The sequence below is a fragment of the Rhyacophila brunnea genome, unplaced genomic scaffold (assembly GCF_057557595.1).
Source record: "Rhyacophila brunnea isolate RB1 unplaced genomic scaffold, BYU_Rbru_1.0 scaffold_22, whole genome shotgun sequence".
Taxonomy (NCBI): Eukaryota; Metazoa; Arthropoda; class Insecta; order Trichoptera; family Rhyacophilidae; genus Rhyacophila; species Rhyacophila brunnea.
In genome coordinates, this window is record NW_028232882.1 from 22601327 (window position 1) to 22618949 (window position 17623).

At 34.1% G+C, this 17623-nt stretch overlaps 2 protein-coding genes across 2 annotated transcripts in view; one reads left to right on the forward strand and one right to left on the reverse strand.

The window, feature by feature from the left end:
- LOC147070220 (uncharacterized) overlaps positions 1 to 11212 on the reverse strand; it is a 47307-nt gene extending 36095 nt beyond the window's left edge. The window contains exons 1-4 of the mRNA XM_085949699.1: positions 10966 to 11212; positions 4281 to 4772; positions 1771 to 1886; positions 245 to 404 (exon numbers count right to left, since the gene is read on the reverse strand). Of these exons, the coding sequence (XP_085805825.1) occupies positions 245 to 404; positions 1771 to 1886; positions 4281 to 4772; positions 10966 to 11002 (805 nt within the window). The 5' untranslated portion in view covers positions 11003 to 11212. The remainder of the gene's footprint in view (positions 1 to 244; positions 405 to 1770; positions 1887 to 4280; positions 4773 to 10965) is intronic.
- Positions 11213 to 12011: 799 nt separating this feature from the next.
- Positions 12012 to 17623, forward strand: part of LOC147070221 (uncharacterized) — a 189627-nt gene continuing 184015 nt past the window's right edge. Inside the window, exon 1 of the mRNA XM_085949700.1 lies at positions 12012 to 12323. The gene's annotated coding sequence lies outside the window, so the exon portion shown is untranslated. The remainder of the gene's footprint in view (positions 12324 to 17623) is intronic.

The following is a 17623-nucleotide window of genomic DNA, read 5'->3' on the forward strand; positions in this document are numbered from 1 at the left end:
GGTAAGCTTTAAATAATTACTTAGTATGGAGCCTTCGCCACTGGTCTCTATAAGGTTGTTTTCAACATCTTCGGTTTATCCCTTGGTATTCACCATAAATAAAAACATCTTTACGACACGTGTTTCGCTCACATGGTGAACTCTATTAAATAGTACCGAGTAAGAAATATAAAAAAATATGTGGCACTTCAGTGTATACAGATTGCCGACCACTGCTTTAGACAGTCGCAGAATTTTCTGTCACCTTTTTGTTTTTTCTTCGCCCCGGCCGTTTCGGTGACATTTTGATTCGTATCACTCGAGCTGGTCAATTCCATCTCTGTGTCTGTCATGGTGCTACTGTGAGAGATCACCGGAGGGGATAGCTCCGATAAATTTTGAACACTACTCGTAAGGGAAGACACCTGGAAAATATTAAATTTAGAATCCATCCAAATAACAAAAAATAAACACTGATAAATGTGACGGCAGTATTAAGAAATTCTTTCAATGGATTGCTTCCTTGTTCTATCAGTATTGTAAAAATTGAAAGATACAGAGCATTAGAGGATGTTTATATCCCTTAATTTTTCACAATAATGATGAAGCATTACTGACTCAGTTCAACATTATAATATAAGGGTCGTCCATATATGACATCACACACTGAGGGTAGGGGTCTTATATCATATGATGAAAGGCTTAGGGGGAGGGGGGTTGTAATTTAAAGTAAAAATAGCTCACAGTCTAAGAAAGCTTGGCCACCCATGTACATAAGACACGTAGGTTAAGGGGTCCTCCATATAGATTTTGTGAATATGGTGGGAGGTGTGATATTCATGAACGAAGCCCTATGATAAAATCTGATAAAAATGATTGGTAAGCCATTTGCTCAACCCATTGGGTGCATGATCTGGATACAAACACACATTGAAGAAAAAACAACACATAAATTTGATTAAGCGTGGGGTTTGAACCCGCGATTCACCGATTTGGAGAATAGTATTCTTTCCATCACTTCAATTGCATAAGTATATAATATACTGTAAACTTACTTTTTGTAATAATTATCCAATTTCTCTTGCATGCCCATAATAAATTTACTTGCAGTGTTGCTATATTATGAAATATTAGTAGTATAGACAAACATAATAGGTAGATAGATAGGTAAATATAATAAATAAAAAATGCATGCAAATAATAAAAAATCAAAATTATATTAAATACGAATAGAAATAAATAATTCTGATGTGAGTCTACAAAATAAAAAATGTATGAGCAAATCAGCATTTATCTTCATTTAAGATGCATTTTTAATTATCATACACTATTTCGTCTCTGTTCTGGCAGAACACACTAACTGGAGAATACTAGTTTTGAGTAATTTGACTTTGAAGTTGTTAAAATGTTTGAAATGGTCTATCATGTGAGTTTATTAAGTAATCGTAAAAAGGATGACTTTAAAATAAAGACTGTTTATTTATTAAGAAGGTTTCCAGACGGTAAAGTTTGAAATAAGGAACATTTTGGTATAACTAACTCAATATGTCATTTTTTCGAATTAGTGTCTTCTGCCAGAACAGTGACGATTTATTTTAAAAGTTCTTGATTATATTATTGCATTTATCGTGATATTTTCATAATCTATGTTTAGTGACTGTTGGGACATTCTGACATGTGGAGGATTTTAATTTAACACCCATCTGGCATGCTCGGGAAAACGAAAAGCGTGCAATTCACGAGTCACAAAGGTTACGTGACGTGCATAAACAAATTAAAAATGAGGCGTACTTGATTCTCTGTGCTAGCACAACTATTCTGATCGATATCTTGGATCAGTGAATTCTCTTCAGAGTCTGTTACGCTCGCGTTATCTACAAGTCCTGGTTTATCTCTTATTTCGGATCCTGCGGTTTGGGTAAAATAAAAGATGAGTATAATAAAGCTATAATATTGCTATGTACAACATAATACTATACTAAAAAGAACTACATGATAGGAATTATTCTACATAACATATTGGTACCGTTTTGACCTGAATATTTATCAAAACATTTTGTACTGTTGGTGGAATCATGTTACGGCTTTACCTGGAAATAATTCTCCTAAAAGGAGTGTTGATTTTTGTTATTGCTGGATATTGGCAATACGCAGTCTTCATTTTTCATTTCAAGGTGGCTACACACATAACTGCATGCTTGACAGGCATGTATGATTAATCTCTTTGTAGAAGCATGGTCGAGTGTTTGTACTATTAATACCAATATCTGATATTAATTATTGAGTTAATTAAAAAAAAAAACCAACAAAAATGATGGTTATAAGGGTAAATTCAGGGGCTTCCTTAATAAATTTGAAATGAGTTCATTGTGATGTTGAAGGTGGAACTATGTGCGAAACCTGAGCTTGTGCCTCGCTCACCACAATAGCTCACTGTACTCTGATAGAGTGACGGCTAACCGTGTATACTGTTGTCAGAGCAAGCAAGACTACTGTGCTGAGCTGGGTGTGCAGGAATAGCTCACTGTACTCTGATAAGAGTCACGGCTAACCGTGTATACCGTTGTCAGAGCAAGCAAGACTACTATGCTAAGCTGAGTCAGGGCCAAGTCTGGCCCATTGCTAACTGATTGTTCAAGGCCGTGCATCGCCTTATATAGCGAACTAGGCGGCCCCTTCCTTGCCGTCCAGGTGATAACGCCGGTGCGTTTCGGTGGGGGACGCCAGATAGCGGGGACGCGCGGTGGTAGGGACGCCCGCGCTGACTGTAGGTGACGTCCGATGTGCGAGCGAGAAAATATTCGGAGGCCGCGCGCTATATGGTTCATTTTTCCCACGTCACTTCCTTCTTTTTTTTTTAAATTTCTGGCTAAATTTAGATAATAAATTGTCATTTGCAGGTTACATCGTTTGGACACAACGTGCATTTAGTGTACAATGTTATTATACAATAAAACCTATTTTGAAAAAACTGAGGGTTACGCCCTTTCCAGTCAATGTGCAAAGTTCACCTTTTAGGTGAATTATTTCCAGGTAAAGGGTTATTTTGTCCTAATACGACTTGAGAATTATGTAGACAAGGCTTTCTTCAAGATTGTTGATACCAGCAGATGTCATACATTTTGTTTCTTTAGTCCAGACCAGTGTTGCCATCTTTTTCTATGCTGATTATAGTACAAAGGCGTAAAAATTATAGTATTTCTGTAAAAAATATAGTACAGGAACATTTTTCGGCTTAAATCCTTTAAAATTATAGTATTATGGCATATTTGGCGTAAAATTATAGTATTTAACATTTTTTGCAGAATCAAAATTATAGTATTGTACTATAATTATAGTACGGTTGGCAACACTGATCCAGACAATACTATGTCATTGGAGGGTAATATTCGGATCAATACATTAAGTACACAATAATTGCAAAAGAAACTCAAGTAATATAAAAACTTAAATAATATCAAATTTAATAATATACTACGTAAGATTGTTTATGAGTACTACATTACATCTATAAAAGCAATGCTTAGTTAAAATTTTATAGTTTTATGTAAACACACACTCACTGCTAATCAATGTTAACATATTAACACATCATGTAGTTTCATAATAATAATATTACAATCACAAATTTGGACAGTAATAAATTCAAGTCAACATGTTTTTATTTCTGTGGTATTATGTATAAGGTTACAGTGCACGAAATCAAACTGAATAAATTATTGCAGTTTGTTATGTATTGTCATTTAGCTGTTAAAACCTCTGTGGGTCTTTTCTATACACAAGGCTGCTATCGGCGGCTATCGTATTTATGTATTGAGGCTATGAACTGTTAAAAAGTGCTATATTTTAACAGACCCTCACTTGGCTGTGTTAACTCTTAGAGTGAAATAGACAGTTTTGACAGTTTAGACGGCTAACTTATTGTAACAAATTATAATACCTCAATACATAAATATGATAAACTACTAGAATACAATTTAGGAAACGGTATTCTACAATAAAACTAATAGTTTTTCCTTGAGCCAAACAAGAACAGATATTTATAAAATGAATATTTTAAATACCATACTACTGGAGTTCATTTAGTGTTTACGATACAGTAATTGAACAGGAATTTAATGTTTCGCAATATTTATCTGACTCATTTCAAAAAGTAGCTCGACACCTTATCAAGGAACAGAACATGACAAATTTGTCATTTTAGATTAACCAAATCAAAGTCATGGATGACATGGCTTTATAACATTGTACATTGTCGAATCAATTATGAATCAATTTGCATAATAATCAATATATTATACCTTCTGGAGTCCTGGAAGACTTAATATCTTCAACAGCTTGCGCGATTTTATCTCTAAAGTCACTAAAAACTTTCCACCTGTCTGTATTGCTCACATCTTTTTCTTTAGAATCCTTTGACGACTCAACGTCGCTATTTGTATCAACACTATCAGACCGTTTGTTGAATTTACTAAAGTACTCTTTTATTGGCGATCCGCTATTGTCATATTGACTGTCGAGGACCTTCTTCTCTAGGGTATTGTCTTTGGCGCAGTCTACATCTCTCGTCTCCGATTTGGCATCATCCTCGTTGGCCTTGTCAGATTTGAAGGCTTTCAAATACTTGTCTAATATTGAAACGGCTGCCTTTTCTTGTTTTTTCAATGTCTTCTTATTGCTATCGCCCGTTTCCAGGTTGGCTGAACTGCTGGCCTCTGACGATAGAAACTCTTCTAGTTCTTCGTGGTTTGCATTGTATTTGATAGATGGTAAGGACATGTTCGACGGAGGAGCTGGAAATTAAAACAAAATACATTATGATATAATATTAATAAAATAAAAAACAATTAGACACTCAATAATTACACAAATTGCTAAAAATCGCAAAAATTAAAGCACGTTGCAGCCATATGCCAAAAAATGCATGTTTATAAGTGATAATATAAATTATATTACACAATTAATTATAAAGACTACAAAAATAAATGACCTGTCTGTTTAAGGAGAAAATTGAGTGATCTCTCTCTTTCATCTTGTGACTATTCGAGAATACTACCTACTTAATTAAAACAATTAATTTATTTTCTTGCATGTCATTATAAATATTGTTTCCGCGAATCTGACCCTTACCATGCCTAAGGCATTATAAATAGTACAATTAACCTATGATAGATACATGCAGATGGACAAATATGGATCCAGTTATGATAATATTTACTTGAATTTCATGCAAAATAGCCACCGACTTAGTACCTATAGAATTTAATATAATTTATATTATCATGTCGAAAGATGGAATTCTATCGAATAAATGCAGACCCAATTAAGACATTTCTACTGAATAACAATATTTTAATACATTACTCCACTACTCGTTAAAAATGATCCGTAATCCTTTGCTGACACAATTATTGATCGTAATACAGTAAACTCCCAATTATCCGTGTGTGGATTATCCGTACACGATACGGTGTATACAACGATATAATAGCCCTTAGGAAAATTCGACCTGATATTAGAAAATCATCATCATCAAAATCACAGAAATAAATAAAATAATTGTCTGTTTTAGAAATGTATAATAAAGGTAGTATTTTAAAAATAAACAACCATAGTTCGGATTATCCGTGTTTTTCGTTTATCCGTGCTGGCATCTCCTCACCATTAGCCCGGATAATGGGGAGTCTACTGTAGTTTCTTTATCGAATATTAACATGTAGTACGAGGGTGGGTCAATAAGTCCTTAGAAAAACCGACAGGTGGCGCGACTAGTACTGTTTGTTTTCATGCAGCGGCACTACCGATTCAGTATGCTGCGAAGTTTCAATCAGATTGGTCGGGATGTTGTTTTTTATTTTCGTACATTTAAAAAAAAAATTTGCTTGTTTACAAAAATGGAGAAAATTGAGTTTAGAGCTGTTATTAAACATTTTAATATAAAAGGGTTAACAGCAAAGGAAATAAAAAATGAGTTGGATTTAGTTCACGGCATATCTGCTCCTTCACTTGCAACTATTTATAACTGGTTAAATGAATTTAAACATGGTCGTACATCAACAAAGGATGAACCACGCTCAGGACGTCCTGTAGAGGTGACTACACCAGAAATGATCAATAAAATCCACGATATGGTGTTAAGTGACCGAAGATTAAAGTTGAGTGAGATAATTGAGGTTACAGGGATCTCAAAAGGTAGCGTCATTTCTATTTTACATGACAAATTGGGCATGAAAAAAGTTTCTGCAAGATGGGTGCCGCGTTTGCTCACAGTCGACAATAAACGCAATAGGGTGGTGGCCTCTAAAGCCCTGTTGTCGCTCATGCAACGCAATCCGGATGAATTTTTTCGTCGCTTTGTGACTGTAGATGAAACATGGATACACCACTATACTCCCGAGACGAAAGAACAGTCAAAGCAGTGGATTGCGAAAGGCGAACCATGTCCAAAGAAGGCGAAAACCGTAAAATCAGCTGGTAAGGTTATGGCTACTGTATTTTGGGATGCACGTGGAATTATTTTCGTTGACTATTTGGAAAAAGGAAAAACAATAACAGGGGATTATTATGCATCTTTATTGGACCAGCTAAAAAACGAAATTGAAGAAAAACGGCCTCATTTAAACAGGAAAAAAATCCTCTTTCATCAGGACAGTGCCCGTGTTCACACATGTTTACGATCAATGGCTAAAATTGAAGAATTGAAGTTCGAATTGGTCGACCACCCACCTTATTCGCCAGATTTAGACCTCAGTGACTTTTTCCTTTTCCCAAACTTAAAAAAATGGCTAAGTGGACAACGTTTTTTTTCAAATGAAGAAGTCATCGATCGGACAAATGCTTATTTTGAGGACCTTCCGAAAACTTATTTTTCTGACGGTTTAAAAAAAATTGAGAAATGTCTAACCAAGTGTATTGAGCTCCAAGGAGATTATGTTGAGAAATAAAAAAAAAATACAAAAATAAAAACTGTTTTAATGCTTTTTTCTAAGGAATTATTGACCCACCCTCGTATTTGTATCATGTTTTAGTAATTTTACCATATATTCCGACCGAAGATGTTAAAATGCGTCACAGAGCTAGCTAAGACTCTAAGCTGGGCGCAGCATAACTGAGAATACTGACAAAATCATGTACAGAATTTTATTATTCCATCTAAAGAAATGGAAAAAATTTGGCAAGATTGAATTAATAATTAATGTCTCAAACTGTAATGTAGAATAGAAGCATAAATTCAAAAGTTAGATGTGTAACTTAGGTTATAGAAAACTACATCTCAAATTGCATTGTCTCTATATACATAAATAATAAGTAATGTCCTACAGTAATAAATTTATGGTATATAGCGTTGACGAAGGGTGGAGGTAGGCTGTGAAGATTAACTGTCTAAAATAAACCATAATTGAAAAAAATATTCTTCTTTCTATAAAACATTTGAGTCGCTTAGCCGCTAAACCCACTCTGGAGGGTTTTTTAGCAGATTTTGCGATTCAAGTCATTATTCATTTTGATTTTTTGACGAAACAGGGTGGAATTTAAAACTCGCACCTAAATAAGCTGGTAGACCTATTAATATAGCATATATTAGTACCTACATTAAAAACTAATTTTATTAAAAAATAGCCGCATTTAAAACAATATATGATTTAATGGCATAATTTTAGATATTTTATAGATAGAGGAATATTTTTTAACTGTGATGGTTTGGTTTGTAAGGTTGAATTGAATTTTAAAAACCATTTATAATATGTATTCTTTTAAGCTACTACTTTACTACTTTTAAGCTATGTTTTGAGGTTTTTACAATATTCAATGGATAATGCACTAACTACAATCATGAAATCTTACATAATTGGCTAATTAATAGTTATACAACAAGTATGTAACAAAAACTATGACATAAAAAAATCTATACAAATAATCACCACAAATTACCAAGGATGAAACAGTAATTTTACAGTTAAGCACTGGTGGACACAACAAATTATTAGTCGTAAACTTAATACAGTAAACCCTGGATTTAATGGACAAAATTTCCCATCTGGATGTTTGATGTAGTATTCACGCTTTAAATGGTTCTGCTGTCATGTGGCGTCACTTTCTGCAATAATTTTATTTTAACGCTCGCCGGTTGATGTTCTGATTAAATAAGTTTTGTTTGTATTTTACAATGACATTATTAATGGACAACGCGCTCAATACAGTAGCTAGCAAATAAATTCACGCATAGCGACATTCGCACATGTATAGGTAGACGTCACGCAATTTCCATTATGCGATATCACGCATCGGGAATTTATAGCAATATCACCTTTATTGTAATGGCGTTAGAACAGTGTTTCTAGTGTCAATCTCCGTTTGAGCGAACCCGTTCGAACCGAACCATTCGGCAGACCCGACAAAAAGCACCGAGAATTTATAGCAATATCATCTTTATTGTAATGGCGTTATAACAGATTATGCTATTCGGCAGACCTGACAAAAAAGTGAGTGTCATTTTTCTTTCCAGATGCGTCGTCCATATTATGTCATTGGTATTTTATTTGTCAGACTGAGCTATAATACTGCACTCATCTTTCGATATTAATGATCAGTATAGTCTGGCAAATCATCATGAATAAAGTCACGCTTGAACAAAACTAACAAATTATCAAAAAGTACTTTGAAAATCAATCATCGATTCGCACAACTTAAAGACGTAGTTTTACCGTAAAATTGCGTTCAGCGATGAGGCTCATTTTTGGCTTAACTGATTTGTTAATAATAAGCAAAATTGCCATTGCCGCATGGCATTCGTTTCCGCTAGCCACGTGACGTCACTGTCTCGGAATGGCTTCGCCCATGCACACGGAAGAAAGTTACAACATTCCGCCCAGTTTTGATTTATGACTACATCTCAGTCGAGACAATTTTCAATGTGCGACCGGGATTAAAGATAAATTTGTCAGAAATGTGGAATACCTGGTACATACTTTATCTAATATAAAATAGAAGTAGATATGCCAGAGAGTACCGCATAGTTAACATTTCTTATTGTGAAAAAAGTTTATCTCAAACATGTCGAATCTCCTTCCAGGTGTAGCCTTCTTGTCTTCCCTATAAATCGATGAAGCATGTTTCAAGTTCCAGATTGATACATGTGCCATTTTTGTATGCAAAAAAATTAGTACTTCCTCATTTCAGAATTTGTCAAAAATTAGTCTCGTCTTTCAAATCTCTACTACTTAAAAGGTTTTCTACAAAATCTTTGGTTTATCGCATGTATATAATGATGATAAATAGCCTTTTCCGTCACTAGAGCTGATGCAAAAAAAAAAATCTCAACCTGCCTTGTTTTCAAAAATGAAAATGTCTAGAACATGGTATTCCTTATTATTATAGCGCCTGTACACATGCATGGATTTACTGGCAACAATGGTGTTTATTTAAACTATCTCTGTCCCGCCAATCTCATTCTTCAAGCGAAGAGCGAGACGCGATGATGTTGTCATTGTATGGTGCTATTTGACAGATTGTGAAAATTGATAAACGACAAAAATGTTTTGCGCGGTGTAGTTTGTTTTTTTTCAGTAGGTTTCTACTTGCACAAGCGCAGATATCTAAAAGATTCCAACTGTCCTATTAAAATTCAGAAGCTTCTGAAGTTTTTCGATTCATGCATGCAATCTTGCTTGCACGGTAATACGTATTTACACATTCATTTTCTTGTTATAGCCGTGATAATACGTATTGTCAGCAGTAAATCCATGCATGTGCAAAGGGGGTACATATCGTCACTGTTCTGGCAGAAGACACTAATTCGAAAAAATTACATATTGAGTTAGTACCAAAATGTTCCTTATTTAAACTTTACTGTCTGGAAACCTTCTTAATAAATAAACAGTCTTTATTTTAAAGTAATCCTTCTTACGATTACTTAATAAACTCACATGATAGACCATTTTAAACATTTTAACAACTTCAAAGTCAAATTACACAAAACTAGTATTCTCCAGTTAGTGTGTTCTGCCAGAACAGAGACGATATTATATACATAGGCTAAATTGTTTCCTCAATAAAAAATTTATATAAAACAAGGATGGAACCTTCTATGGTCTCCTTATCAATTTCGTTTGTCGTAAGTATAGGTCATTATGTAATCATTGTCACAAATAATAAACGCCTTATAAATTCATCAAGATTAGTAAGAAAATTAACAGATCAGGGGTCTGTTTTTGCTTCACTTTCACATTTTTAGGATCTCTGTAGAAGGTTCTCTTCATTTGAAATTAACAATGCGGTACTCTCCTGCATTTTTACGCTAAAATTAATAAAGGTCTAATACATTATCTAAAGCAGTGCTTCCCAAACTCCCAGTAGAAGCCCTTAAATCCCCCAAGGAGGATGTGACCCACGAATTTGGGAAGCACTGACCAAAGCACAAATATATATATATATATATATAACAGCTTAAGATATAGTACTCCATATTGTGGTGATGTTTTTGCGGACATAGTCTTTTAAGATTCAAAACCAAACCGAAACCCAACACAGCCTACTCCAACTGTTAGAATATGGTTTGGCTGCATGTCTCAAAAGATCACAACCACAAAAACGGAATAAAATACTGTATCTTTACCATAATTGGGATCTAAATTAAAACTCAGCAACTATTGCACAACAAAAATAGCTTAACAATAGCATTATTGTAAAATTACAAATAGAATCTAACAAACAACGACTGCCAGCGAAAATATTCAATATTCATTCTAAGAAGTGTGTTGATTTATACCTTTTAGAGTTTTATTTAGGTCTTAGGACATGTTTCACGTTACTCTCACATTGTATTAAGTCCTAGATGAAATTTAGGATCAACCTATAACACAAAGGAGTCCTTAACATTGTAGAAAAGAGTAAAATATACGATAGAGATATGTTAAAATGATCGATATCACTATTACGCGTAGATTACAAGTATTAAAAGTAGGTGGAATTTGGTATGACACTTACAGGATGTTATTGAATGATCCATCTGTTTTTGTGTCATCAACTGTCACACTGAATATTAGATTACCGCTGTCTAGCAAGAAATAACTGGCAGTGCTCTTTGAACTTTTATTTAAAAAATACGTAGACTCGAGGCGCATTTACTACCACTCAAGGATAACAGCAATCAAAACAATGCACGCCGATAAATAGATAATATTATTATTACCATCACCGCGTACGTCAAATTTTCACGTTTAATCCCCGCTACAAGATTGCCAGGTAAATGAAACGTTATTCCCTATTTTAGTGATCAAAATAAATATCTATGGATTCTATATCCATAGATTCAATATCTAGATTCAATCAAGAGGGTTAAAAAAATAGTTATAGACTAGGTACTAGGTACCTATTAATAATTATTTAGAAAAAATCAATTAATTTACCCTAACATGACTAATTGGAAAAGTATAACAATATTTCTTTTACTATTTCATCATCATCATCATCACCCGGGATCAATACACTGCTGGATGAAGGCCTCCACATAGCCCTCTCCAATCTTCTCGGTTCCCAGTTATTTGCTGCCACGTACATTCACTGAACTTTTACTATCTATTCAGTATTTTAAAACGTACCTATGTATTGCGTTTAACTTCATAATATTTATTAATAAGGGTTTTAAACCAAAGTATTATCAATCTCGTAAGTATACAATTTTATAAATTTCGTTTTTCAAATGAAAATAACAATACTGCTAGACTACAAAATGTATGTAAAATACGAATCCATGTTGCAGTATGGAATTAATTTTCAAAACTGGTAATACTAGAATTACACCTGTCACGCTGTGTCTATATACAAAGAGATAATACGTACTTATAATGTATTTTATATTTTTATCAAGCGTTGAGTGAGAGAACTAGGTACCTATTATGTTATATTCAATACGTGCTGTTCGAAAAATACCCCGTTTCAATGCAGATACCCATGCCGTAGAGGCGAATTTTGATTGACAAACGCTATTCCCTGTCAGTGAGTCGCTATTGATAGTCGCCTACTGCTTTGTTGCAGAGATTCGCGATATTTTCACTTTCGGAGACCTTTTGTATTCAATAAAGTCGATGTTTTGCCAAATTTAATATATCTCAATGTATCATTAAATTAATAGTCGCGATTCGAATGACAATCTGTGAGACATAATATAGAGAGACACGCTTTTATATAGGAGAGTGCCAAAGTGATCCCTTTTAGTTTTTGTGTTGAATTAAAAAGCCCTTGATATTCTGTTTTCTGACATAATATTTATATTTGTGAATTTCGCGTTCCCGATATGGTCGGGAGCGTTTTCTAGCAGTCTTCAAGGCTGTTTTTGTTTTCCGGTAAGTGTAATAATTTCTACATTATTATTTATAAAGGATTATATTATTTAAGTACCTATTGAAAATTTGTGCAATGTACTTTTATTACTCATAAAGTACATTATTATCATAACATAACTGTCACAAAAGAGAAACTGGTATGGTTAATATATAGGTGTAGTATATTGTTTGTAGACTTATCTGCTAGAGCTGTAAGCAAATATCAATAATTAATTATTCATGACATTAAAATTCATCCTATATTATTGCTTTCTGTTTATTTACGTAAGAATTTGACTCCGAATTTTATTTAAAAAAAATACTTACTAGACATCATAATATATTAGGTATCGCATGTGTCTAATTTTCCTTCATTTATTCATCTCTGCTTCATAATATAATATTATAATATATGCACCTACTTACACGTGTTTCTTTGATCAATTATTAAACAATCGTAATCAGTGACGTCCCTAGGCAAGCAGACAGTGGCGGCTCGTCGACTTTCTAAGTGGTGGGGTTTAGTCATTAATTATCAAATATATGTACAAGTATGTACCTACCTACATTATCATATTATTATAGGTAGTTACATTATAAACGAAGCTACTTATAATAATATGATTTTATTAATGATGAAATGAGTAATTTTTCAGAATAAATAATATGATTATCTGAGTCGTTACTTAATCACATCTAAAAATCATGCTTAAAAATATAAACTTAATTAATAATAATAATTATTATAGATTTACCATCATCAGTTTTGAACAACAACATACAACGAGCGTTTTTACTCACCTATGGGGTCCTTCTATTCGGTCCCTAGTATGCGTATAATAACGTTAATGCATTCACATACTTTGTAGAAAGAGATCAGTATCGCAGCAACGGGATGGGACTGAGTGACCCCATCAGCGAAAAATAGACGCCATAGCTTTCTTTACTTGAACATAGGTGTCACCGTGAAATAGAGCGTATTTAATTTAATAGATTATTTTAATACCGCGTAATCATTATTATGTTATTACATAATAAACAATTATTTCTTTATTTATTTATATAATAATAATAAACATCTCTCTAAAATTGCGACGGGTGTAGATAGATGAAATAAATTAAATAATTCATTTAATCATTTAATTAAGTAGGTATATTATGATAATGATAAAAATTTCGGACGTTTTTTACGCACTTTCCCCATGATAACGATGTGGGGATGGTCCCTCTTATGGTAGAGCCGCCCCTGCAAGCAGACATAATGTTGTCCCATTACATTATTAGTTTCAAGTACTTAGGTACTTTATAATTTAATTTCGACTATCTTAGACAGACAAATACACAAAAAAAATCTTAAATCGAAGCACACACCATATACTGAGAATTAAGCATGTCCACGAAATGAAACCAATTTCAAATTAACAGTGCTGGTTTTATATACACCCGTTCTCTTTTTGCACGGCTTTTTTTGCACGGTTTCGAAATAACACGGTTTAAAAAAAGTACCGGTTATTTTTTATTTACACTGATTTTTTTGCTTTAACTCGGTTTAAAAAAATTAAAAGAATAAAAATACGTATCTATGTACATATTTATCAAAAACTTGCGTTGCAATTGACCGCACGCCACTAGTGCATACTTATGTTGTCACCGGATGCCGCCTAGACATACATACGTACATACATGGCGCTACTAGTCAGTCACTTCGGGTTCGATACGAGAGACGCGGTGCGTGCTTCGGCGTCAGCATCATTAAATCTTTCCAGCGATGAGTGATTTTTCGCCAGCGAAAAACAGCAGTAAACGGGCACGTTTATTATTAAATAGCGACACTGTATAAATATATTTCTCTTTGCTAAATTCAATTTAAATCGAAAACTATGTATTTTTATGTATAAATAATAAATAAATTCGGCTTATTTTTGAGTTCAAGAATTTCGTATTTTGAGTTGATTGTAATGGAACCTATCTACCATTTTTGTGTGGGCACCTTAAATTTTTTTACCTGGTTTTGTTTTGCACGGTAATATTTGGAACGTATCACCCGTGCAAAGAGAGGATCGGGTGTACCTCAATCATTGATATACTACTGGATGAATCATATGCTTCTTAAAATGACGCCCGATTTTCAGCGACTCGGCCAGTGTTACAATTTACTGCTTTAATATCAGCGGACTTAACTCGATATAAGCTAACTTAATATTTGTCTCGAAAACGACCTGGCAATAATTATGAGTAAGCCCGATCTAGCTTGCATCTTACTCTAACTAATAGTCAGCGCATGACGACTTGCTCTGTCCGCTCAGACATGAATTTTTGGTAGCTTGCAAGCTTTGGGTTGCAGCACCCTTAGTGCTCGGCCGTAGTCATTTGGCGGGCGCGGCGCGGCGGCGTCTTGCAAAACTCAAACTTATAACCGTGTGTATTATGCCCCAAACAAGACACTGTCTACGAACATTTTACACACGATTATACGTTTGAGTTTCGCAAGACGCCGCCGCGCCGCCCCCGCGCGACCACTACGTTCTTGCACTTAGGGTCACTATTCCAAGAACGCAAATTTAGTTTTACAGCCAGGGCAATACGGGTGAAATTCGGGAATCCATGTTAACGGTCTTAACGCATTATACCTACAACGAAATATTATAAGACGATATTCGTAATATCTTCTTTTGTGGTACATTTTTAAAATGACACTTGTATGGGAACTCCTCATCTAGTAGTATATCAATGACCTCAATACATAAATTTGATGAACTGCTGTCGATAGCCGCCTTGTGTATAGAATATACCTACTAGCACATATATGTATGTATTTTTATAATTGCTCTATAAATTTTAAAAGAAATAATTGAGGAGCTAATGGTTGTAGGATTAAAAGTTCACCTGTGACCAAGTTGAGCAAATAGATTTCCAAGGCTTAAAAATATGCAAATGTAAATTCTACATATTATAATAATTGTTTTCCAATATTCTGTAAATGAGGTCTTGTTTTCAATTGATCAATTATTATCATTCCAAGATAATTGATTATCATAATTGATATTGACATTTCGTCGTGTTTATTTATATTTTTAGTTAGGGCCGGCGCGAGGTACGCACGTGTGCGAATAAATAATCCGCTCCAAGTTAGAAATCTCTATCTAATATATAAAAATTAATATTTGTGTGTTTGTGTGTTTGTGTGTTTGTTTGTTTGTTTGTTCGTATTTAATGCGCAGCCATACCGTTCATCCGATTGCGATAAAACTTTGTAAACTTATTGCTTGCACTTGCGGGAAGAGTATAGGCTATACTAATATATAAAAATGAATGTCTGTCTGTCTGTATGTCTGTCTGTCTGTGTGTCTGTCCCGTATGCGTTCCTATACCATTCATCCGATTGCAATGAAATTTTGGTAAGTGAAAAATCATCATCTTCTTCTTCTTCTTCATTATATTTTCTTTTATTCGTATGGTTCCTATAGTTTTTTTTAAAAATTAAAAATTAAAAATTAAAAATTTTGGTAAGTGGTTGTATGCACACCCGTGAAGGTTTCTGAATTAGTACAACCATCATCTTCTTCTTCTTCTTCATTCTATCTTCTTTTATTCGTATGGTCCATATACCATTTATCCGATTGCGATGAAACCTTCATCAGTTGTTGTGGTAACACCCGCAATGGTTTTTGAATTAGTACAACCATCTTCTTCTTCTTCTTCTATTCTATATTCTTCTATTCGTATGCGTTCCTATTCCATTCATCCGATTGCAATAAAATTTTCGTCAGTAATTGTGCCAACACCCGCAAAGGTTTCTGAATTAGTACAACTATCTTCTTCTTCTTCTTCATTCTATCTTCTTTTATTCGTATGGTCCCTATACCATTCATCCGATTGCAATGAAACCTTCATCAGTTATTGTGGTAACACCCGCAATGGTTTTTTAATTAGTACAACCATCTTCTTCTTCTTCTATTCTATATTCTTCTATTCGTATGCGTTCCTATTCTATTCATCCGATTGCAATAAAATGTTCGTTAGTAATTGTGCCTACACCCGTGAAGGTTTCTGAATTAGTACAACCATCTTCTTCTTCTTCTTCTTCATTCTATCTTCTTTTATTCGTATGGTCCCTATACCATTTATCCGATTGCGATGAAACCTTCGTCAGTTGTTGTGGTAACACCCGCAATGGTTTTTGAATTAGTACAACTATCTTCTTCTTCTTCTATTCTATATTCTTCTATTCGTATGCGTTTCTATTCCATTCATCCGATTGCAACAAATTTTTCGTCAGTAATTGTGCCAACACCCACGAAGGTTTCTGAATTGGTACAACCATCTTCTTCTTCTATTCTATCTTCTATTCGTATGCGTTCCTATACCATTCATCCGATTGCAATGAAATTTTGATCAACTGTTGTGCTCACGCCGCAAAGGTCTCTGAATTGTTACAACTATTTTCTTTTTCTTCTATTCTATCTTCTTCTATTTGTATGCGTTCTTATACCATTCATCCGATTGCGATGAAATTTTGACCAGTTGTTGTGAGCACGCCCGCGAAGAGTTTTGAATTAGTACAACCATTTTCTTCTTCTTCTATTCGTATGCGTTCCTATACCATTCATCCGATTGCAATGAAACTTTGGTGAGTTGTTGTGCCCTTGCCCGCAAAGGTTTCTGAATTACTACAATCATCTTTTTCTTCTTCTATTTGTATGCGTTCTTATGCCATTCATCCGATTGTGATGAAATTTTGACCAGTTGTTGTGCGCAAGCCCGCGAAGGTTTTTGAATTAGTACAACCATCTTCTTCTTCTTCTATTCGTATGCGTTCCTATACCATTAATCCGATTGCAATGAAACTTTGGTGAGTTGTCATGCGCATGCCCACGAAGGTTTCTGAATTATAAAATCATCTTCCTATACTATTCGTATGCGTTCCTATACCATTCATCCGATTGCGATGAAACTTTTGTCAGTTGTGTGCGGTTTCTAAATTATTATTATATAACATACAGAGTTTGTTGTTTGTTTGTTCCATCCAATTTTGTTTTTTTTTTTACTACATATTTATAACATTAATAACGTTTTCATATTTTGGATTCGATATTAATTTAGTGTTCTTATGTTTGACCTTTACTCCTATTATAATTATTTTCATATTGCCATATTGTATTACACAGATATTTAATATTAAAGAAATAATTACCTCTTATTATTTTTCAAATATCTAAGATAAATATAACCACGAAGCGACCCCGTGCGAAGCCGGGTACTTCAGCTAGTAATATATATAAAAATCTCGTGTCACGATGTTTGTGGTCGAACTCCTCCGA